Source organism: Clupea harengus, chromosome 2 (assembly GCF_900700415.2).
Source record: "Clupea harengus chromosome 2, Ch_v2.0.2, whole genome shotgun sequence".
Classification (NCBI taxonomy): domain Eukaryota; kingdom Metazoa; phylum Chordata; class Actinopteri; order Clupeiformes; family Clupeidae; genus Clupea; species Clupea harengus.
The window spans coordinates 28,470,196-28,494,150 of NC_045153.1; the positions used below are offsets into that span (position 1 = coordinate 28,470,196).

Consider the following 23,955-nt stretch of genomic DNA (forward strand, 5'->3'; position numbering starts at 1 on the left):
TTTGATACCTTCATTTTGGTTTGTTTGGCTCGTAAAGGTCTAACATATAATTTAAAAAAGGTACTTTTTGCAATTGCTCCATGTGAAGAAAAACTTTTCCTTCGAGGGAATTTGTTAATTTTATGTCATTTGTTTTGTAAACTTATCTGCATATTATACAGTATAGTGTATCTATACGTGAAATATTTGTGTGTTTGTGTGAGTATGCATGTGTGCGTGCATGCGCACATGTGTTCATGCTTGTATGTGTACGTGCATGTTTCTTTGTGTGTGTGTGTGTGTGTGTGTGTGTGTGAGTATGCATGCATGTGTGCGTGCTTGTATGTGTATGTGCAAGTTTGTGTGTGTGTGTGTGACTGCAAGCATAGAAGGCCAAAGTTCTCTCACCACAAGATGGGGGTATTGTCGTGAAAGAGCTAAGAGAGATACTGGACAGTAGTGGGCAGGAGATGGACATCATGTACACAGAATAAAGAATAAAGATCAGTTTTGAATCTAACAAGGAAGAGGCCTCATGCCATATGTTCCTAAGGGACCTCCTCCATCAGATGCACGTCATATACTGTATGTACATACTGTATACACTTCACTATACATAGGGGCTAGAGTAGCTCTCCATGAAATGTGGAAAACTGCCATCCCCCCCCCCCCCCCACCCTAACGAAACATACTGTCCTATAGTCTATAGTGCCACAGGATGTCAATAGATGAAAATAACAAACTTATTACGTTTATTAACAGCAATACGTTTATGAAACAAACTATGAAATACTGTGTGTTGTTTTGAGCTGTCTGCTCTTGTGGTTACTTTGGGTTTTCTCACAGGCAACAGGGCAAGTTTTCCCCCGTGGGAATTACCTTAGAGACTGAGACCCAGCATTCATCACCTCATTGGCTCAGTCAAAGCCTTTTCGCTCACTTCCAGACATGAGACAAGGGGCGAGAGCAGAAGGGTGACATCTTGTTGCTTGAAAGATTGTGGCTTTTTGTCTTCATCTGAAAGTTAATTCAGTTAAGTAAGACAAAGACGCTTTTCACAACGGTTGTGGGGGTGGGTGGGTGGAGGGTTGTGCGGCAGTAATCCATGCGCTGGATATCAATCCTTAGCAAGTCCTCCATCACTGCCTTTGAGATGTGCTCTCGGGTGATTTTGCAGAAGGTGATGAAATTGCCGGGCGTATCCTGAATGCTACAAAAGACCCACAGAGAAGTGTCCCTCAGCCAAAAATGTCCCTCAACCAAAAGTGTCCCTCAGCCAAAAGGAGCAGCTCCCTTCTGAGGTGAAGTGACGAGGTGAACCACACTCTTTAAAATGCGTCTGACAGCCCAAACATACATCTTATTATTTTCGTCTTCTCATTTTTCTTCTTCCTCTCTCCTTCCCAGCAGTGTTGTTTTGTCTCACCTTTGGATGGTAATTGTGCACGTTGGTCTCGGCGGGAAGGGCAGAAATGTCTAATCTCCCAGAGAGTTCACACGCTCCACACGCTCACCTCATTCCATGGCCCAGCGCTCACCTCAGCACTAATGAGAGCTGGCAGCCTCACGCAGGACCACTTCACATGGCACCCCTCTCCCCCTTACCCCTCTCCTCACGCAGGACCACTTCACATGGCACCCCTCTCCATCTCCACACACCCCCCCACCCCCCAAGTTGTAATTCTGAGTACCCCTAGAAAAGTGGGACAGTCATATTTTTTTGGGAGAGGGTTTAGGGTGCAGAGGGTGGAGTGGAGTCATTTAATGAATGCATACAAACATTAAGCACCAGCCTCATTGCATTAAGCGTCGAAAGTTCTCATGGTTAAGGAAGAAATCTTTTTTAGCTGCTTTGCCGCCATTGACACCAGAAAAGAGCAATTATGCATGTAGAAACGACGCCACAGTAAATACACATGGCTTTGCTGCAGTTTTATTTGCACTTATACTGACTGTAAACTCAATCTGTAATGAGTCTGAGGCACGGACTGTGAAATGGCTTACCACAACACAGCGCAGCAGAACGGTGGTCTAGTCTCTGGGGCTCGTCAAGAGACAGGGAGAGAGAGGGAGAAGAGCGGGTCACATCTCGGGTGACTTTCATAACCAGAGGGTATCAGATTTGTAGGAATGCGGTCTCATCTTCATACAGATGGAAGTGTGCAAGTTTGAATGTGTGTGTGTGTGTGTGTGTGTGTGTGTGTGTGTGTGTGTGTGTGTGTGTGTTTGCATGACTGTGACTGTTTCTAGTGTCAGTATACACTGATAAGCTTCTCTCTCTCTCATGAATGCTGTCCTTACGTGACCCCTGTTGATTTCATTAAAATGATAAACAACAGATAAATCAACAAACACAAACAAGCACAGAGAAGCACACTTATAGTGTATTTCTCAATCACGTCAATGCAATAATATTATTACATTCTGGCCGTGACAGTTCCAGTTCAGGACCCCCGGGGGGCGTGTGTTGGAAAGGAGTCTGCTAATGGTGCCGCACAGAGCTCCGTCACTGGAGTCATGTGAGGTGACGTGGGCCAGGCTGGGTCCGTGAGAGCAGTGGGTGTTGTGTGCTGTCAGGATGGCAGGCCTTTCTAGAGCTCCTGTCCAAGCAGGAGAGAGGAGATGGGGGAGCAAAGGTTACTATAGTTAAGCCCAGCTGTGCTCCGCTGTTGTATAAGAGATGTGCTTCCTGTTGCAGTGGTGTTGGCGGTGGGCAGTGCAGGCCTCTTCCTGTCCACTGTGTGTGCTTTCCCATGACGCTCGAGGGTACACGCATGCAGACTCAAACACAACCACTCTCTCTCGCACACACAGACACACACGTGGGTACACACACACACACACACACACACACACACACACACACACACACACACACACACACGCACACATTCTCTCTCTTGCAGTCTCTGCCTGTTTGCCGACCACCACAGGGGAACAGTTTGTTCTGAGAAAGCTGCTGCTATTTTTAAAACTCTTTCACTGAACTTTGTTGAATTGAAACCTTTCAACACACATACACACCCTCAACCCAGACCCAGACCCAGACCCAGACCCACTGTGTCATAGTTCTCAGTTGTTCCCATGCATATGTCTGTGGGGTTAGGAGTGGGGGCCAACAGTATGAGAGAGTGGGGGAAGATGAGATGTTTTTGACTTAAGTCAATCTATAGCTAAGGGAATAGGAGACAGCAATAGACTTAATGCTGACAAAACACAAGTTCAGGATGTGTGCCATCAACTGAAACCTTAGCAGTGTGCCTAACTCAAATAGACAACAAAATATGGGGTCCCCAAAAAACTTGTGGCTCAATTAACCCCATGTAAGGGTTAAGTTGATCCAGCTGACGGGGTAAATTGAGCCATCAGAGAAAAGCTATTATATTAACCAGATAAAGTATAATTCTTATGAATAATTCAATTCCCCATTCCAATAAATATTACAACTAATTTGTTGAACCTGATGATGGGTTACCCAGTCTCTAGGATTAAGAAATAAACTAAAGTCTTAAATTGAATGAAACTTGTATTCTTTTGTGTAAGTTTGGTATAATTGCTGACTTTTTGGGCTATAAATAATATAAACACCAGCATGTCACATACATGTTCTGACTATCTCTATAATCACAAACTTTGTAACAAATGACATAAACACTTATGTACGGAAAAGGCTATTCAAAATGGCAAAACATCAGTGATGCTACAACCACATAACTGAAGCCCCTATCTGTTTTTCTTCTGTAATTGCTGCTGTTGTGCTACATCTGAAATATGAAATATAATGTCATTCGTTGATAGGATTTTGCCCCACAGCCACCATTTTGGGCAATGTAGTTAGCCTAGCAACCCAGAGCTACACTTTTGCTAGTTCACTCTCATTATCTCAACACATAACATTAACACATTAACTTCTTGAACTGATATCAATTACTTGATATTTCAGTGAAAAAAACATGCTTAACACCATAGGCGGAGATCTCGGGGGGGACAGGGGGGACGTGTCCCCCCCTACCATAAAGTTGTCCCCCCCAACAGTCATTGTAAATACAAATAAATAATTTGTAATAATATAGTAATTAGGGTGACCAGACGTCCTCTTCTACCCGGACATGTTCTCTTTTCGAGCCCTACAAAAATGCGTCCAGCAGGGATTCCAAAATCGGCCGTGGATTTTTGTGTCCCTCTGTGTATTTAAAAAAACAAGTTATTACGTCCCTGCATGTGAAAGAGATGGCAAAACTTTGTCGCGGGGGGAGGGGGCGGGGTCATCTGCATGTGAAAAAGATGGCAAAACTCCGTCGCAGGGGGAGGGGGCGGGGTCATCTGCAATTGTGTATGATTGCCCAGACACAACTGGTGGGTCAACTTACCCCACTCTCCTCTCCTCTGGCTTGAGACAGTTGGAGACTTTCCTTAGAGGACAGGTGCTGTTCTAATGCCCTCTTCTCAGGGAGCATAAGGACTCTCTTATGAAAACATGGCTCCCGTGCTGAGGGACAGTTAATCTAGAAGCCCTTTAATGCAGGACAAGCTTCAGGAATGCTCGAGCAATGTCACACTGCTGTCACGCTGTCTAGTACTCTCTAGCAGAAAAAGTAGATGACCTTAAAAGACACTCTGCACTCTCACATATCATCAGGCAGGATCTCTGAGAGAAACTCCAAGACCTGATGGGGGGTGCTTGTGTTGGGGTCGGCGGGGGCGGGGGCGCCCCTCCCTGTTGGTCATGGGGTTCTGACCTGTCTGCCCTTTAAGTGCCATTTGGCTTTGCCCATGACCTCTTCACCTCAAGGAGCGCAGGTCCTGGACAGGTCCCCCCTAGAGCACATGCATGTGGTCCTGCCCTCTCGTCTCGGACCTTTAACTTTTATGGCCCAGGATCCTTTCTGCTCAGTGGTCCTCTGGGTATGGTGATTTACACTCAGCCACTACACAGCCCAGATAACATGTCTCAGAGGAGACCCTTTCTCTGGGACAACAGAACAGACAGGCAGTCTAGCCTTACTGCTGCTGTTGGATTTATAATCAGCATGACACTCACATGATTTCCTTGTTCAGCAAGTCCTTGCCATTGATGAATTACAGGAGATTCAATAAGGTGACTATGTCACAGAAGCCATAATTCACGTGTTGGATCCTTTCACTAAATGCAGAGTTTGTTGGGCTGTAAAATCCATGAACATAAACTGTGCTACTTGTTTTTATTTGAAGTACTATTTGAAGTCCTTTATGAATCGTATTAATTTAATATAGAGGACAGAAAGCTTGAGCTATTTCAGCTCCTAGACATATTTCGGTTAAGTGTCAGTACACCCACCAAAGTCACTTTCTTCAGAAGACCTTTAGGAGTCAAGGAAGGTCATTGTTTAGTCTTATGAAGAGCCAGTAAATAAGGTAGCAGCAACTCCTGTTGTCCTGCTGTGTAATAGCTGCTGGGGCAGATGTGTCTTCTGCTGTCAGACTAGCTTGAAAGTCCTGTCAATGATCAACGTGGAAGTTAACTAGCCCAGCACAGCCTGAGAGCCCTGTGCTAGACACCGGTTAAACTTTGACCTTTTTGAAGAAACGTAAGGGAAAGAAAAACATTCCCCCTGATCCAGTCACACTGCACGTCGCCTCATGGTCACATCCCCTGGGAGAATCTCTCCGATAAAAAAGTGTGTGTGTGTGAGTGTGTGTGTGTTTCCTCTCCAACACGAACAATGCAACTCAGGAAATATGCCAGGACAAAGCCCAGACTGCTGGACTCAGACTCCCTGTGTATGCAGCTCTACAGCAGCGAGGAGAGGACGGTGGCACTGTCCGCTTAGGTCCGATACAACCCAGCCCGCATTGTGTTCTGAATCCCGGCAACCCTTACGAGAGGAGTCTACGCTGAAGCACGCCGGAGAGACGTAGAAAGGGCAAAGACGAGTCGGAGACGAAGCTCTGCGATGTCCTTCTGGCTGGTGAGTGTCCAGGTAGCTGTTGAGAATTTGCCTGGGAGCCTCCACACAGCACACAAGGAGAGGGCTGTGATCAGACGCTCTCTAAACAACAGAAGATGTGGAAGGGCTGCTTCTTACATAACACTTGATCCCACATCTCAGAAGATGGGCTTGCGGTTGTAGATAAGGACTGTGCTTTGATGGCTTGTCTGCAGCACAGGTCATGGTCAATACTTCGTCAGTTAGTGCTTACGTTGGCTTGTCCACGTGTGTCTCATACTAAGAGTTGACAGCTCATCATTTCTGACTTTGTACCTGATGAACATCCACATCTAATTAGTTTGACCAGTCTTTTTTCTGTATAACTGATACACCTAGTTCGCTAAATGTCTCTGAAAACCTCTTAGCGTCTGTTGTTGTTTCTGACAGCGGTTCACCTTTGAGAGATACTGTGACAGAATCCACAAAGAGAAAAACTAAGTGCTGCACGCAGACAGTGCTGCCTGTCAGACGGCTCCATGTCTCGACTTGTCAGCAGGCAAGGTGTGCCACGGGGATCTTCAGTCAAGTGCTATGCTGGTGGTGGTCTCCCCCGCTTCCCCCAGCCAATCAGACGCCTCGAAAACACATCGAACAATTCTTTGGAACCGTGTTGTTTACATGTACTCTGACGGGGTTGATGCGCTCTTGTGCAGATTTCCTGTGAAGTCTAATGGCTTTTGTCTGATAGACCTGCCAGAGTCAGGGTTCTGGCTTGCGGCTTAAAGTGGCATGAGGTTGCCAAGTTACTCAAACTGAACACTGGCTTATGTTTGAAGGGAGAGGATTTTTCATGATCGTTTAAATGGCAAAATTTAGTCCATTCACAGATAAAAGACTGGCATTTGTTGCCTTGCATACCAGGGGTAATTAAAGTTACTCAGGTTTGGTAATTATGTTTACTAGGAGAAGCTGATGTCTGTAGCCCCAGTTGATTTATTTACATTCATTTATGGCTGCTCCTCTCATTGAATGCTCAAACTAAACACAGTCATTTAAACCAGGCTCATAGCACAGTCATTTAAACCAGGCTCATAGCACAGTCATTTAAACCAGGCTCATAGCACAGTCATTTAAACCAGGCTCATAGCACAGCGAGGCTGTCTCCTGCATGCAGACCTCTGTCAGCCTGGCTTGTAAATGTTTGCAAATAGGCGAATCAAAGCCAAACCAAACTAATTCAATGACATTTTCTACCACACTACATAGCACGTAAAAAAATATATCGGCCTCCAGGTTTGTTCACTTGTGGCATGCATCGTGTATGTTTCCATCTCATTGATTTTATGGGGCATTACTTAACAATGCCGAGGGCTGGGTAATCGGCACTCTCTCTTTGCTGGTGTTTTAGTTTGTGTTGTGGACACCAGGCCCATTAGTCCTGCTGCTTGACAGACCTGAACGCCTATTTTCAGCAGCAGCTGGGCTCAGGAAGCAATTATAGCAAACTCTAACCACCAACATCCAATATGTCATATGACGTCCACCTCAGCAAATAACCTTTATCAAATCAAGGGTTTTGGGAAACAGGTAATGTATACATTTATATTTCTTTTAAAGGACATTCTTTTTCTTTGAGAGGAAATAGATGAGCAAGACCTAATCTCCTCTGTTTGTCATTAAAAAGGGAAATATATCGTTTTTTTGAAACCTTGTATGGCAGCGGTAGTGATCATTTTAAGGTCCATATCTTGGGTCAATCATGAGTAGAACCAAAGCTTAATGCTGAAAAGAGCCATTGTTAGTGCCTGGACAAGAGGTCAAGTCCACAGACCATCACAAAGAAACTAATAAAAGATGCTTGGAAAGGTGAAGGCCTTGAACGATTTGTTTCTGCACTCCAGCCATGGGTTCCTGGTGCATTTGTGTGCCCCTGCGTATCTTGAATTCCTGGTCACAGTGACTGCTAATCACTTTGGGGGGTTCATATAGCCCGCTGAGGAGCTCTTTATGTGGGGATCTCCTTATAGAGTGATGCAAGTGAAGCATGTCTCCTCAGACCCTCTCTCTAAATGTCCCTGTAAAGGTGATCACTCTGGCCTCCCCTTGTGCGTGCCCACTGGACTGCATTGCTGAGCAGTAAGCCAAAACAGTGACCTTTGAAATAGCTCTGGGGTGATAGATCGGCAAAGGCAACATGACCTTGCTGTTGTTTCACAATGGCCCCTGTCCACATGAGCAGAAACAAAACATCTCTGCAGGCTCCTTCAGTGACATGTTTTCCTGAATGTCATGTCTTTGTTGTGACAGTTGTTTGATGGGAATGAACTACTGAGATGAGGGTGTAGAGCTAACACTCAGTGTTTCGTCATCCATAGATTTGGTCAGGGTAAAAAAAGTGAGAGCACATGGAGTAACATGTGTCTTTCATCAACATTCAAAAATAATTGCATGAATAAGGAGGTAACTTGCTTAGTACTTGCTATTTTTTGGTCTTTGTTACTTTCTTGTTCCTCGGAATAGGTCACTCTGCAGTGTTTTAAACATCTCAAAATCCTGTTTGGAGGAGGAAACTAGCTTGACATTTGTCTTTGGGCTTTGCTCTTCCCTGCTCTTACAGACCAGCCCCCTGGCAGAAGTGCTGCCTGCGTCCCTGTGTTCCATTTGGGACTGTAATGGGATTAGCTGTCTCTTACATAAACTACTCCGCTGTCTTCTAGCAGTCAGAGATGTTTTGGATCTAGATTTTAAGACAGCGTTACCAAAATCATAATGAAAAAAAAGCAGAGCTATATTACATTAGGATTTTTGAATGCTGTGTCCTGTATTGCTCCTATGACAGTACACAACATTCATATATGCAGCTGAAGAAGGATATATGCCCTTGTCATGTGCTGGTTTCTAACTGTCTGCTTATGTTCCCAATGCAACAGTGTGAAAAATGACCTTGCCACATTTGGCACATTTATGAGAGTCAAATTTGGCACATTAAACATCTTCAGGCTTTGAGAGAGAAAGTTCTCTCAGGCTTCTGTACAGAGCGGAGCTCGCCTGAATCCGACACGAGGTAGTGCTCAGCAGTCCTCTCCTCCCCTCAGTGCCTTTTCATCAGTTCAACCCTGTCTCCTACCCAGGGAGAGCTGAACCTTGAAAGCATTCATTAAACAGCAGGTGATCGCCTTGCAGTTCTAGAGTGGAGTGTGTTTGACCCCCTACACCACAAACACTGCTAACACTGTTTGGAGCACGAGCTGAAATGAGCGGCAGTTAATTAAAGGCGTCCCTCAAGCGAGCTGGAATTTAAGGATTCCTTGCCAAATAAAAGGGACAGTATTTTCGGGGGGTGAGTGCGCCTGTGTGCCTGTGTGTGTGGGTATAAAAGGGGATGGTGGTGTGCAGATGGGGGGTTTAAAACCCTGCCTGCCTGCCGTATTGTGCTCCACAGAGATGTACACTGGCTGGCTGTGCGGATACCTGGTGAGGATGGGATGGCATGACCCCCAGCAGTCCTCAGTGTTTCCCACAGCCTCTGACAGAGGTCCATTCAGCGGGTAGTTTCAGCAAGAGCCCTTCAGCTGGAGAGGGGAAAGGGCCCTCTACGGCCAAGGAGAATGGCCTAGAGATCCTGGGTGAGGGAGTGGAGGGTAGAGAGGGTATTCTTTTTTTCCCCTCTTTGCTCCTGTTCTCTTTCTCTCCATCTCTCTCTTTTCCTCTCTTTCCTTTCTCTTCTTTGGGCTTTGTCTAGTCTCTTTCCAGGCCACACAGGAATCTTCAATTTGGGGACAAAAGAGGGCCAATTAGAGCTGCGTTCACAGCACAGCACAGGACAGGCTCCTTGTGCTAATCCTGAGCCCCATCCTCCCTTCCTGTCCTTTGCGTCGCCCCGCACTCCTGCTCCTTCTCTCCCCATCGTCGTGTTCACAAAGTATACAGGCAACACATAACCGTTTGGTTCCCGTCAGATGGACCTTTGGGACTTTATTACATAACCATAACAGAACATAATTAGTTCACAAAGTTCAAATGCTACCAAATCTGTTCTTTTCACAACTCTAATCTGTTATGATTTCATAGGGATAGCGGGGATTAATGCAGCGTTGTTTGAAGGTTTTTCTCTTTACTTGGTGACATTCCTGTGGAGGATTTGGAAGAATGAAAGACAGGCAGGTGTTATTCCTCAGGGGATTAGATTGTCAGTGAACTGATTTGATGCTGTACATGGGTGGCCCACATATATCTGTAACTTCTTCAAAACAGCTTAACTACAAGGCTATGGTTTTATGGAAATGTAATTTGCATTCTGTGTTTTGCATACTCTCTCTTGTGTCATCTTTCATATATAAATGGAACAATATAAATTGGTATTGATTCTTGTTGGGATGACATCTCTCCATTCAATCTCCTGCGTTTCTGCTTAGCATTAATATTTGCAAGTCCTTCAATTGGCATAATGGCCTCGGGGATCAATGAGAGGAGTGGAAAGGCTAATTGGATCCATGAATCGTCAGCGTTGTAATCAAGGTCTCTGTGCCCTGTCTTCATTTGTATCTGAACGCTGTTAGAGGGGGGAGTTGTGCATGCAGGCTGCTTGCGTGAGTTTTATGTCGTCTGCAGTATGAAAACTGAACTTCATCTCTGGCACTTAGAAAGCCTTAAAACTGAAATGCTTTCCAGTTCAGCCTCGTATGAGGAGAACATATGGGGGTGCTTAACCAGCCAAAGTGCATGTCAAGGGTGCATGATGTCATAGTACTCCTGCCAAACCCCAGCGCTCTTGTATTGACACATGAATTACAGCAGAATATAAGGTCTCTGCGGCCCGCTTTATCACTCCTGTTAAAAAAACATCAAGTGCGGAGTTGCCATGTGCACTGATAAAATGGCCTGGGAAAGTGTGGCCCGAGCAAGATTTCCATCGTCTGCTTCCATAAGCGGACAGGTCTTGTGGTCCAGTGTTGAGTCGTGGTTTGCGCGCCAGCTTGGTTTCTAAGGGAAACCTGCTGCTACTGGGCTCAGACATACACACGCACACACACACACACACACACACACACACACACACACACACACACACATGCAAAAATGCAAACACACACACATACACACACACACACGCACACACATATATACACACACACACACACACACACACACACACACACACACACACACACACACACACACACACACACACACACACACACACACACACACACACACACACACACACACACACACACGCACGTGTCCAGCCCAACCAATCTCATTCCACAAAGCGCAGCTGCATTAACATTCCCTATCTGAGAACGCTGAGGCAGCTCAACCACAGAACATTAAACGGCACTCTGAATCTTTTACCTCACACACAAGTGGGTCGATTTTAATTAAAAGAACATTGGGTTAAATTGCAACGACTGTATTTTGTTTTGATGCTGTTACTGTGCACTGACGGGTGCTCCATGAGTCCATCTACATGCTGAATCTACATGGGTTACATTAACTCTTCATCTACCTTTACAGCCATGTTGGATTGTACAAGCTAGACACACTTGCCTTTTGCAAGTACATCATCTAGGTTTTCTAGGAGAGAGGGCCTCATCTCATACATACACAGTGGCCTAACTTTATGAGGAATGATGGCAGTATCCTCCAGGACGCTGAGAGAACACCGGCATTCTTCCAACCCCCCCCGCCCGCCTCCACCCCCCCCCCCCCCCAAAAAAAACAGCTGGCTTCATTTTGGCCAGATATTTCAGTTTCAGCCTATTTAGCACAAAACATGCAGCGCGACCTTGAGTTTGCACCCCGTATCCTGTTATCAAGTGTCTAAAAGCACACTAGCGGGGTTGGGCTCGTTTGGGCCGAAATAGAGTGCCTCGGGTGTGACGGTGACAGCCGTTTTTTCAGGGCAGGCGGCCATGACTTCAGAACAGCCAGCTCAGTGCTCTGATTCGGCCACCAGCTGCAGTTGCTTATGCTGGCCTCCTCTCAAAACACAAGCATCTCTCTCCAACCCCTGCCCCCCAACCCAACCCCCATTATGCCAGAAAACAATGACCCGGGGACAATGACTAAGCCTCTCCCGTGATTTCCCAGAACAGGCCGGGAGCACCTGAGCCAGCGGAGAGAATGGGATGAAAACGTTTTGTTTATTCTTCCAGGAGCACAGGAAGCCCATGCTTTCACCGTCTGACACTCTGCCAGCGCTCTCTCTCTCTCTCTCTCTCTCCCCCTCTTTCTATCTGCCCCCCTTCTCTTACTCTTTCCGTCTCTGTCTCATACTCTCCCCCTCTCTCTATCTCTGAGGCTTAATCTCTCGCTCTGTGTCTGTCTCTTAGTCTGTCTCTGTCTGGTAGGCTCTCTCTCTGTCTATCTCTCTCTCTGTGTCTTTTAGGCTCTTTCTATTTCTCTCTGTTGTTCTTTGTGTGTTATTTTTGTTTGCACTGAGCTTGGTGTGATGTGTCTACCTATCAAAGGCTGCAGTTTCTTTGCATTCCACCCAGCTGATTGCAGTCTCATATTTGTAACACAGTGTTTCTCTGAGGCCTCCTGTCAGCTGTATCTCACTCCGTTATCAGCTGTGCAAATTCCTTCCCATCGCTGATGCCATCACTGGAGATAACCATTCTTACCATTTTTTTGTCTCTTTCTCTCTCCCTCTTTCTTTCTGTCTTTCTCTCTCTCTCTCTCTCTCTCTGCATGGCTTGTTCCCTGAAACCCACTCCAGGTCAACAAAACAGGATGAATGGGAGATCCACCCTAACTGGGGCTTATCTCGGCCGCCGCACACAGATTTCTCAGTTTTTTTAACTGCTGGCTCTCCTCTCATTTCCTGCTCATGAAGTGCAAACGGCCGTATCCTGTGCAGTTTTATGACTGACAGGCGTGAGGTTGACCAACCTCCTCATGGCTCCCAGGGTATGTGTTTTCATATAGGCACTGGAGTTGACGCACAATTTTTGGCGGAGTGAAGTTTATGAGTCTGCAGGGACCTCTCTGAAATCGAGGTGAAACAAGAGCGAATGGCCATTATGCTGTGCCCCTTTAAAGAGCTCTTGGGGTAATATATCTTTCAGTTTTCTGTTCCAAACACCCTCGCCACAATGCACACCGTCGGGGTTCTGTTGCACTTGACCTGGCCTCTGTGGCTTTGCTCAGAGGACTTTGAGGAGAGCAGACCCTGGTAGTGGCACAGAGCCACAGCCTCTCTATCTCCTCCGGCCTCTCCAGCCTGATCAGACCCTGGTAGTGGCACAGGGCCACAGCCTCTCTATCTCCTCTGGTCTCTCCAGCCTGATCAGACCCTGGTAGTGGCACAGGGCCACAGCCTCTCTATCTCCTCTGGTCTCTCCAGCCTGATCAGACCCTGGTAGTGGCACAGGGCCACAGCCTCTCTACCTCCTCTTGCCTCTCCAGCCTGACGGCTCTGACGGCTCTGATGGCTCTGTGCACATTCAGCTTTCACTCGTCTCCATCTCACATCCGCCGCTGCTTCAGCTCCACGCGGTGGCTAGCCTCAGCCAGGCTAGCATGTAGCTCAAGGCTAGTCATCTCTGCCAGTGCGTTGTTATAACCAGATTGACTGGAGAGATGAAGTGGTTGAATGGTGGGTAATGAGATCATTGTGCTCAGTGAATGGGTTAATGAAATGGGTTGTAGCATTTCAGATGTCTCTGCTGACTGATGGATCTACTTTCCAAAGGTTGTCACTCAACTATGAAAGCTGTAGTGTGGACATGAAGCATATATATATATAATATATATTTACACAAACAATAGTGCACATTTATATTATTGTGCTTGGTAATAAAAAGGTTTGTCTTTCATGTGGAGTAATAATTTGTAGGTGCAGCTCGAGCGGCAGGCTGTTTTGTTCAGCTGAAATAAAAAGGAGTAGCTATAAATCAGCAGAACCCATCCTAGAATCTGTCAGCAGCCACACTTCATTTGCAATGCTAATCCACCGTCTCTCCTTCCTCTGCGGCATAGGCTTGTTATCTTAAGGTTCCGTGATATGCTTTAACATGCTTGTTTTTGTCTTGGTAAGTCTCTGTAGATTAATCCACAAACAGGAGCCTTGTCCATAAATCACAGGGCAATCAGGGAGCTGGGCTGGTCCCAGTGACTCTGCCTTTCAATCACTATTCCCTAACCCACCCACTTTAGAAGGCAGCATAATGAGTGGGTCAATATCTGTCTGGGATGATGGCAGAGTCCCTTAGTCTTAATGAAGCTTTTACTGAGACAGACTGAGAGCTCCCCAAGAGGAAGGAGGACATGTGCCACCGCAGAGCCAAATTATGATTGGCTAACGGACCTGTCCTTCTTCATTACACTCCCCTGCCAAGTGGAGATGTCAGAACACGATCATTTTTATTTTATTCTCGCCAGCATTTCATTTAAACTACCGTTTGTTATGGATATAACTGTGTCAGCGGTATTGGTTACTAAAAGGTATGTCGAAGGCTGTGTCTTTGAGAGGGCTTTCGGTGTGTTTGAAGTGCATTTACCTCTTGCTGGAGCCCAAGTCGAGGCTGTACTGAGAGAGAGGGTGCTCTCTGAATAAACCCTGCATCCTCCTCCATACTGACTCCTCTTGGTCAGCAGGTTGTTGACATCACTCGCAAAAAAAATATGCCTCCTGTTTTCTTTTTTCCAAACCTTCTCCACGTCTGTTTCAGTATAAGGCACAGTAATTGTGTTGTCTCCCGCGCCCTCCTCTCCATCCCTCCCACCCACCCACCCTCTTTCGCTCTATCCTCCTCCTCCTCCGCCTCCTCCTCCTCCTCTCATGTAGGGAGAGCGATGCAGCATCCCCCAGAGTAAGAGCTTAGAGACCCTGAGCTGAGGGGAATATGCTGGCAGCAGGTGTGTCGTCCCATCCACGCGCTCCCAATTCTGTATGTACCACTCTCTGAGATGACGCCCCATCCTCCACTCCACTCCAAGGGGGCTGGATCACTGTGATGGGCTTAGGTTCTCAGATGCAGGCCCTGAAACCTCATTTGGAGACGCGTGGAGCCACAGGGTCTGCCAGTGGAACGTCTGCAGTGGTGGGATAGCTGAGAGAAGAGAGGAAAAGCGCGAGAGAGAAAGAGAGAGAAGAGAAAAAGACAGCGAGAGAGGGAGAGTTTGAAGGAAAGCAGGCATGGCCCGTCTGAACTGGTGCCTGGCTGCTTTCATCAACTGGGGGAAGTTCCTGCTCTTCTGCTTCTTCCCTCTCAGGTTGGCCCGAAGTCAGCAGGTGAGTGAGATTCACTAGACTCCACACACGCTCTCCTCTCCTGAGATTCTCTCTGTCTGGAGAAGTGCGCTGGGATGGAAAGTAAATGGGTTTTTGTGGTGATGCCAGACACCCATCCATCGCCTTTCTAATCATCTGTGTGAGTCATTCATTCCATCATGAATTTAAAATAATGCCATAGCCTTTATGCTGAGCATAGCTCAAAGGACTGACAAATGCGACCCACTTTGGTTGGATTTTCCACTGACATTAAGTGTTCGCTACAGCAGTATTCCTCTCTGACTTCTCTTAGACACAGGGTGCATGGTTATTGTGGTCACGCAGCAGGTTAAATGGCTTTTTAGAATAAATGAATCAATGTCTTTGTGCACGGCTGTCATGGTGCATTTCTATTTTATTGATCTCAGGGTTACCTTGGTATCCCACAGCGACGTAAAAATGAAATATGGCGAGTAGAAAAAACAACACAGAGAGTGTTTTTACAGCGTCCGTGAGTGGGACTGAGTGAGGGGGGGGGGGAGTGGCTCGTTGTGGCTCTTTGGTTAGCTATGATAAACGCGGGAGGCTAATGCAGCATTCTGACCTCCACCGCCTTGTTACTTTGATTGTCCTTTCCTCCTCCTACCTCTCGGTGTGTATATTGAGAATTCTTAAATGAAGGACATCTAATATGATTTTCAGTGCATTGATGCATATGAAACAAGCATGGCAAGGCATTGGTATTCACTTATTATGTTGTTTGATTTAATGATAGAAGGTCTGTTTTAAATCATTTCTTGCAGATATCGTTCTCTCATTTTCTAGCTTCTTGGTCATTTTTTGTTTTTCATCCCTGCTTTTGCCAATGACTTATTCAATTTGGAAGTGCCCTCCTCCAGACCCCCATTTCATCCCTTATCTCTCTATTTGAGCTCCCGTCTTCTGCCAGTGTGCCTGGCAATGAGCTCCCCCTTTGTGTCTCAGGAAGAAGAAGAACACATTGCCAAGTGCACAGTATTCCAGCACACAAGGGCCCAGTTTAGCATTAGCATGAGGGGTTTGGTTCACCATCCCTGTCTGTGTCTCCACTCTGAGCTTCCTCTGGCACGCCACAGGCACAGACTACAGTACGGCCTTATGGTTATCACCAGGCCTCGAGACACGCAGGCCTGGGGGGGGGGGGGGGGGGGGGGGGGGTTGGGGATGGGATGGGATGGATGCAAGTGGATCAGGATCCAAACCAAGACAGACCAAGATAATCCTCTTATGGCTTTGGCACAGAGCTTCATGCATGTGCTATTAACATCACTATCCAAACTTTTTAGGGGGGGGGGGGGGGGGGTAATTAATGCAATTGTATCTTAGGGCTAAACTGGAGAAGTATCTCTTGGTGCAAAGTGCAGATAGGCATGGGTGAGACATGCAGGCGAGACACTGATACGGGTGTCAGACTCTCTCATGGGTGGAAGCACAATGGAGCAGGATATTGCCAGACATGCCGCTCATAATGAGACCCAAAAGTTTAACTTGAGCTTAAAGTGTCATTAGCCAGAAGTTGGTGTTAACCCAAGCACACACACACACACACACACACACACACACATGCTGATCTATGTACAGTATATGCACAAACACATAAACAAACACTCATAGCCGTGGTTGTACACATACTCATATCTCATATTCATACACAGAGAGGTATTTTTATTTTTTTTAAACACTGCACATTTGGATTATTTTTAAATTCCTCAATGTGAACTCCTTCAGTTCAGAACAAGAGGCATTATACAATAATAACATCCGTTAATAGTATCCATATCTCCGAGCTCATTCATTGACATTCATGAGAGGAGTCGTGGAGCAAAAAATAAAGCCTCCAGGAGTATTTCTTCATGGTTATCCCAGTGCAGGCCAAAGATGATCTAAGACACCGGGGCTCTTTCATCCTTGATCCCTGTCCAAATAAGCCAAGGCAATTTTTACTGAAACTGAGCCTGGGATCAGGCTGGGACATTTCTTTGGCCTGGTATCCTGTTCGCCAAACTAAAGTTCACTCTTAACCCCAGGGGTTTTATAATAGCACCACACTCAAACACTAGGAGTCCTAATTTCAGTGATGGGCAGTGAAAAGCAACAAGCAAAGCAACCACCATGCATTAACTAAAGCGAATAATTCATTTTGCTCATTTAATACCGTGGGCAAGATCCCAAGCACAAATATACAAATGGTTCAGCGCAATACTCTCACATGCCACACGATAGCTTTAGTTAGAGCTTTGCTCATTGCTCATTGCTCATTGCTCATTGCTCATTGCTCGTTGCTCATTGCTCATTGCTCATTGCTCATTGCTCGTTGCCAATCAATGAAAATAGAACCCTAGGTGTAGCAAAATGGAACAATATCCTGTGCACTTTACCTCTGCAAGGCACCTCAGGTACCTTCACAAGAGGGCGCATAGATGCACATGTCTGCACGTATGCACTCTCTCTCTTTCTTTCTCCCTCCCTCTCTCTCTCACTCACACACACAGACACACACACTCTCTCTCACACACACACACACACACACACACACACATGCACTTACGGTAATTAACAAAGACACCACTCCCTGTCTCGCTGCTGGCCGTCACAGCGTAGAGTGGGATTGCAGGCAGAATGTGATTGTAGCAAGCACTTCTCTTTTTGCTGTTAAATCAATCTTTCTGTATTGGCATTTTGATGGTACGCCACGCTGTTCTTTTGCTGTACTTATCACTGATGAGAACAAAGCACTTTTCTTCTCGTTTAACTAATGTCCTTGTGGCTATTGAACTAAATGTGACACACACGGACACACCGACATTCTGGTCAGTGGAGGAAAAACAAATAAAAAGGGGGCAACAAGGCCTTCTACCCCTGGAGCCAACAGCCAGGAGATGATGGAGTGCAAAATCACTACTGGATAAATGTTGGCATCAATCATCAGCTTATCCATTAGTGTGTTGTTATATGGCTTACCCAGTGGAAGACTTTGATTGATCAACAAGAGTGATTTCCTAACCTCCCTGTGCAATCATACTGGACACACACATATCCAGATTGCCTCTTAATTCCCTTAATGGGGGTGCTCTCTACCTGCATGACCTCTAGATTCTTAAGATAAGGTACAATTTGCACAGTAAATATCATGGCACTGATTGTGTGCTCTGGAATGTAATGTATGACTGTACTTCGGACTGCTGTTTCGAGTACATCCAGGGTAATCTGTGGACAAACAGGATCTTTGGGTGAGCATCACTGAATGGTTGGGATAGTAGATAGTAGGAATGATTCTTCATGGCCTTTAGACCTTCTTCTTCTGTGAACATCTAATCACTGATGGATCTCAGGACATCTGCTGAGGCCTAAGATTCCTGGCGTACCCCCTCAGTGTGCTAGTCATTATATAACTATGTGATTGCGCACCACAGCACTGGGATGAGCTAAGAGCCACAGAAGAGTTGGGAGAATTGGGTGGATTTCCTGCTGCTTAAAAGGAGATGAGTTAGGCATGGGCTGAAATGTTGGTTTTGTCAGTTTGACTTGGCTCTCATTGCTGTGGTATGTAAGCGATTATGGACCTCAGAGATTTATACAAGACCCACTCGGGGTAGTATAATATGAGTGTGAGAGAGAGAGAGAGAGAGAGAGAGATGTGCAGTGGTTGGGGGGCTGAGGGCTGGAGGACAGCCCCACCAAGTCCTCACCCCTGTGGGTCTCTGGTGACCCCCAGGACCCAAGCTGTCCAGAGCCTCTGCAGGAAAGCGTGCTCACACACGTGAGGCAGGGGCCCGAGAGGGTGTGTCTGTATTGTTTTTCCACTAGCAGGGGGTGGGTGAGTGAGAGGGATATGCGAGAGAATGTGTGTGTGTGTGTGTGTGTGTGTATGTGTGTGTTTGTGGAAGGGGTGGGCAGGGGGAATAGGAAAGGGGGTGTCCTTCCTGTCTTCCTGCTTCGCTGAGTGAAGTTAGTCGAGGGATTTCTGCCAAGTACAAAGCACAACACCTCAAAAGCCTGGACCTCACGTGGCCTCATGTGTGTGTTGGTTGTTGTTGTTGCGTTGGGGCTTTACTTGTAACTATTTTAGTCTTTTGTACATGTCCCCGTTCCTGTCTCTAGGTAGTCTGCACACACTAACCTTTCTCCTCATTCCCTCTCTTTTGCCCTTCGCTCCAGCTCTCCTCCGGTTGATGCAATCACAGTCCCATACAAAAAATGGCCCCACTGCACTGTCCAATTTCACCTCTTCTCCTGTAGTAGATTATCTCTGCGCCAGAGAGCATTTTATTTCCATAATGGAAGCATTGGGCATAGTGCGCTGGGATGATTTTCAAAGAGAACACAGAAGCGAAGGTCAGAGGAATATTGATGTGGAGCCATGATGGATTTGATTAACTGGAGAAAAATATGCCGTCTGTTTTTTGGTACCCCCCTCCCCCTTTTCCCTACTTCCCGGGCCTTTAGGGCCAGCCGGCGCTGTTGTTTTTCATTCCCTGTATGTCCGGGTGCCATGGATGTGTGGCTGTTTTCTGATAGTGTCACAGCTCGCTGCTGAGCATCGTGTCTTTGAACTTGAAACACAAAAGCTTCAGTCATCAGCGGCCCTGCTGATAGCTTTGTCTGCTGGGTTCCCTTATCAAAGGCACAGGGGACAAACCCATTATTCCTCTCAGTCTCATTTCCCTGTGCTGGGCTTTATCATGTGTGTGTGTGTGTGTGTGTGTGTGTGTGTGTGTGTGTGTGTACGTACATGTCCCACACGTGGTTATAAGTGAATTTTTCTCTAGAAAAGCATACAGCTGGTGGGTAGAGGGATACTGTGACACTGTATGGTATTTTCCATCTGTGTTATGAATTTGACCCACCATTCCCTTACCTGAGCAGGACATTTTTTCCTTACTTTGATGTGATATGGAGCGGAAACAAAAATGATATCTCAGATTTCATCTGTGTCCTCCAGCTTTCTGAGGTCATTTATTTGATTTTGTTGATTGATGCTCCAAAGCACAGAGTACACAATGTTTCTATTCCCGTCCTTAGACTTTGACTCACTGTGTGGCTCCACTTAAACTAACAATGGCTTCACAGCTTTCTTTAAATACTGACTGACAGCAGCTACTTTTACCAGCAACATAATGGAAAAGCATTAGCCAGTTTGAGCTCCTGTCTAAAGCTGAACAATCCAATCAAGTAGTCTTGTCATGCATGTTACATGCTGTGCTTTTTGAGTGAAATTTGGATGTCAGACCAATGTGAGTCTTGAAGCACAGTACTCCCTTTGACCACTAGAGGCTGCTGTGGCTACTTTGGTGTTCCACTGCAAGACTGCATAACAACAACAGCGTGCGCGTTTACTTCATGCTTTGAGTTGTTTTCCCATTAAAATGAGTTCTTTGTACTTTTTCTTTAAAGCTCTGGCATGTTCTCTGCTAAATATACACAGTGATTTCACACTTAATACTGTTACGGTCCAGCAAAAAAATAGCCAAAGGGTATTTCCACAATTCAGGTGTTCTCAAGAAAGCCAACTTTCTCTTCTCAAAAGGATGAATTAGGTTAGCCCGTTCTGTAATGAATGTGGGAGAAACTAGAGTGAGTACGTTTGGACTGCATCCCCAAGGGCAATGGCCTCGTGTGCCGTAGACAGCTGTTAAATGCTTTCGCTATGCTGTGGCGAGACCTGTGCTAATCTGGGGGACTGGGAACTTGTGCACATGCCCTTTAACCCCTCAGTGCTTGACCTCACCCTGCAGCACCTGCATCTGGAAGAGTCCTCACTCTGTAAGCTGCGCCTATGGTGCATGTGTGAATCAGTGTTTGCATGTACGCACCTTTGAATATGGGTTTCTGCATACATGTGGACATATCTGATAGTACTTCTTACACCAATTCTGTGTCTATGCGCTGATCTTAGCTTAGCTGATCTTAGCTTAGCTGACCTGACCAGTGCTGCACAGGGTGTCCTTTCAGAAGAGAAGCTCCCAGCATGAGATCAATGGTATCACAGTTCTCTGTGCTTACATGTATCTAGAACAGACATTATCTAGATGCCAGCTCTGAACTCTGCAATGGTGGGTTGTGACTGTGCCCCGACACATGACGCATTTCTGAACGATGAATGATTAGCAAGGGCAACGATAGTTTGAATGTTACTTCCCCCCCTCTTTTGCTAGCCCAGCCAATGTGTGTTGTGTGCAAGGAAGTGATTAAACAACACCCGGGTGGCCCCCCGGGAGAATCCCAAATCGTTCCTAGATGAGGGCAGAGAGGAAATACCTTGAAGACTCCACGCCAGTGCTGTGAATGAGCATGACTCATCCCCTCTATGAGAAAGGTAAACAGCGCAATTGCTCCAAAGCCTTCACCCATCTGCAGATTGACGCATGTTCTCTCTCTCTCTCTCTGTCTCGCTCTCTCTCTCTCTCTCCCTGCACTAGTCTTCTCCAGTAAAGCCCAGGGATTGCTTGGTCTCTTTTGATACATACTTATATGAATAACACTGCTGGAGACGGCTCTTTGATCCGGGCTGAGAGACGGCTCCTTGCGTCATCTCCTTATTGTCCCCTTCTCTCTCTTCTCTCGCCTGCTTCTGACCCCAATCTCCTCTAATGTGCGGTCCTGTGGGCTTGGGACACTTTGCTGTATTGTATTGCTTCTCATCTGATTTCCTGGCCCTGGAAATAGAATTCTGTGAAAGCACATCCTCAGCTCGCTGGCGTGTATATATAGCAGGCCTATTGACTGCAGCGGCACTCATAAAGGGATTGATTAGAGGAGCATGGCAGCGGCTCTGCCTGCCGTGGCTGTGATTGCGAGAGCCCCGTGAGATGGGACGGGCTCCAGTCAGGGGAGAGTGATCCCACAGAATCCCTGCAGCTCCTGGGCTCGCTGCTGTCTCTTCTCTCTCCGGAAAGTATGAAACGAAGATATCTCAGATGGCTCCGTTTGATTAAAGCAGTGACTTCTGAGCCCTGGAGGAAAAAGCATGGCCCCATATATTGGTCCCTGTGGTTCTTAAAAGCTCCTCATATCAGGGTATCCCAAGTATCAAGGCATTGTCCATTTCCTGCAAGACGTTGTACATCACCACTGTACTTTTTATCATTCTACAGATTAATGCCCTACAAATGCCTCTCACTTTGCCATCTAAATGTTTTGGTTGGGCTAATGGAAGGCTGTTAATGGGGTGGGCATGTGCACGTGTGTGTGTGTGTGTGTGTGTGTGTATGAGGGGTGGGGGAGGTTAATGAGAGGTCTGTCAGAAGGCAGGGCTGGCCCCTGAGCTGTTTCATCTCCTGGGAAGGAAATACCAGGGATTAGTGACATTACCCAGGGAGGGTGTGAGAGACATGCAGGGGAGACCCTCAGACAGACCACTGGTCTCCCCTGACAGACCACCTCTCCTGCAACCAATTTAGGGGCTTGATGGATGGAGGGAAGTTAATGAAACACCATTGTTACGTTTTGTTTACAGCCGTCCGTCTCACAGGCCAGGGCTCATTGTCGTGAGTGTACAATGCAGCTCATTACTTTTAGATGAAGGTTTAATAATAAGGAAAGTTGTGCACACTTGTAAATATACAAATGACGTGCTATATCTGAGATGAATGTAGTCAGTCATAAGTTTGAAAATAGATCTGCAGATGCGACGTCTGCAGACTTGTGAGTTGTTCTCTGGAGAGGTGGATCTCAGCAGGCAGCTCTGGAACAAGAGAGGCCATGAGCTAGAGGGGTGGCTGGAAGAGGAGGAGGAGGAGGTGGAGAAGGAGGAGGAGGAGGAGGAGGAGGAGGAGGAGGAGGAGGAGAGAGTTAATGAAAAATTAAAGTGACATTAGCACAGACATGAGCGAGCATGCTTAGAAAAGCTAGAGACTAGAGGGATGGGGGAGGAGAGAGAGAAAAAGATTCTAAGAGGGAGGAAAGCAAGAGGTGCAGAAAGTGAATGAAAATAAGAATGAAGTAAGAGAAAGAGAGAAAGAGAGAGGGAGAGGCAGAGTGTGTGTGAGAGAGAGAGGGAGAGAGAGAGTGAGAGGGGGAGGAGGAGGAGCTAAGAGGGAGAACGTGGGTAGGGGGCAGAGATGGGGATAAATGAAGGCCCCTTCTAGACACCTCCCCCTCGCTCCTGTGGAGTTGAGTTGCCTGACCCCGAAAGCTTTGTGAGTTTCTCAGAGGAGGGAACGAGAGAGCGAGAGAGTGCAGAGAGAGGCCCTCAGACAGCATTAGAGTGTGTGTGTGCGCGCGCGCGCGAGGGACAGAGCCAGTTGCAGAAGGCGAGAGTGCACACCGAGGAAGTCAGGAGGGACAGAGTAAGACAGTCAGACAGTCAGACAGTCAGAGAGAGAGAGAGAGAGGGAGAGAGAGAGAGAAGGCAGCGGTTGCAGGACTAGCAGCACCAGCGGTTCATCTTTGCCTGTCTTCGACGTGTCATGGATTTGCAGAGCTGGTGCGGAGCTCCGTGTGGAATATTTGGGAATCCCGCCACGCCAGGAGCCGAGGAGCCAGAGCAGCGTGCGTGATCCATCCCTCCAGGATGCCCTCCGTCTCCCTCAGCCTGCCAGCCACCCTGGCCGGCCGGGCGCGCACCTGGGTCTGCCTCTCCTGCATGGTCTGGGTGAGCATGGGGTGGTCTGCTCCATCACGTTTGGAGAGGGGGGTGAGGATGCAGGGTGGGGGGGAGGTGAGGGGTGCAGAAGGGTGCAGGGGCAAGGGTCCCGAATAGGAAGAGATATTGTAGATAATATAATTTAGATATTGAAGTGCCATGTTAAGTGTTCATATGCTTTTTTCAAAGAGATGATTTCAAAGAAAGTTCCCCTTCTGTGTTGT

The 23,955-nt window shown here is 46.8% G+C and overlaps 1 protein-coding gene across 3 annotated transcripts in view; it reads left to right on the plus strand.

The window, feature by feature from the left end:
- Window positions 1-5,585: 5,585 nt before the first annotated feature.
- Window positions 5,586-23,955, plus strand: part of tns1b (tensin 1b) — a 143,048-nt gene continuing 124,678 nt past the window's right edge. The window contains exon 1 of one of the 3 annotated variants that reach the window (XM_031559936.1): window positions 5,586-5,927. In XM_031559936.1, the coding sequence (XP_031415796.1) occupies window positions 5,913-5,927 (15 nt within the window). In that variant the 5' untranslated portion in view covers window positions 5,586-5,912. Of the gene's footprint in view, window positions 5,928-14,750; window positions 15,130-23,256; window positions 23,741-23,955 lie in introns of those variants that run through there. The other 2 variants (XM_031559925.2, XM_031559930.2) reach the window with 2 other exon arrangements.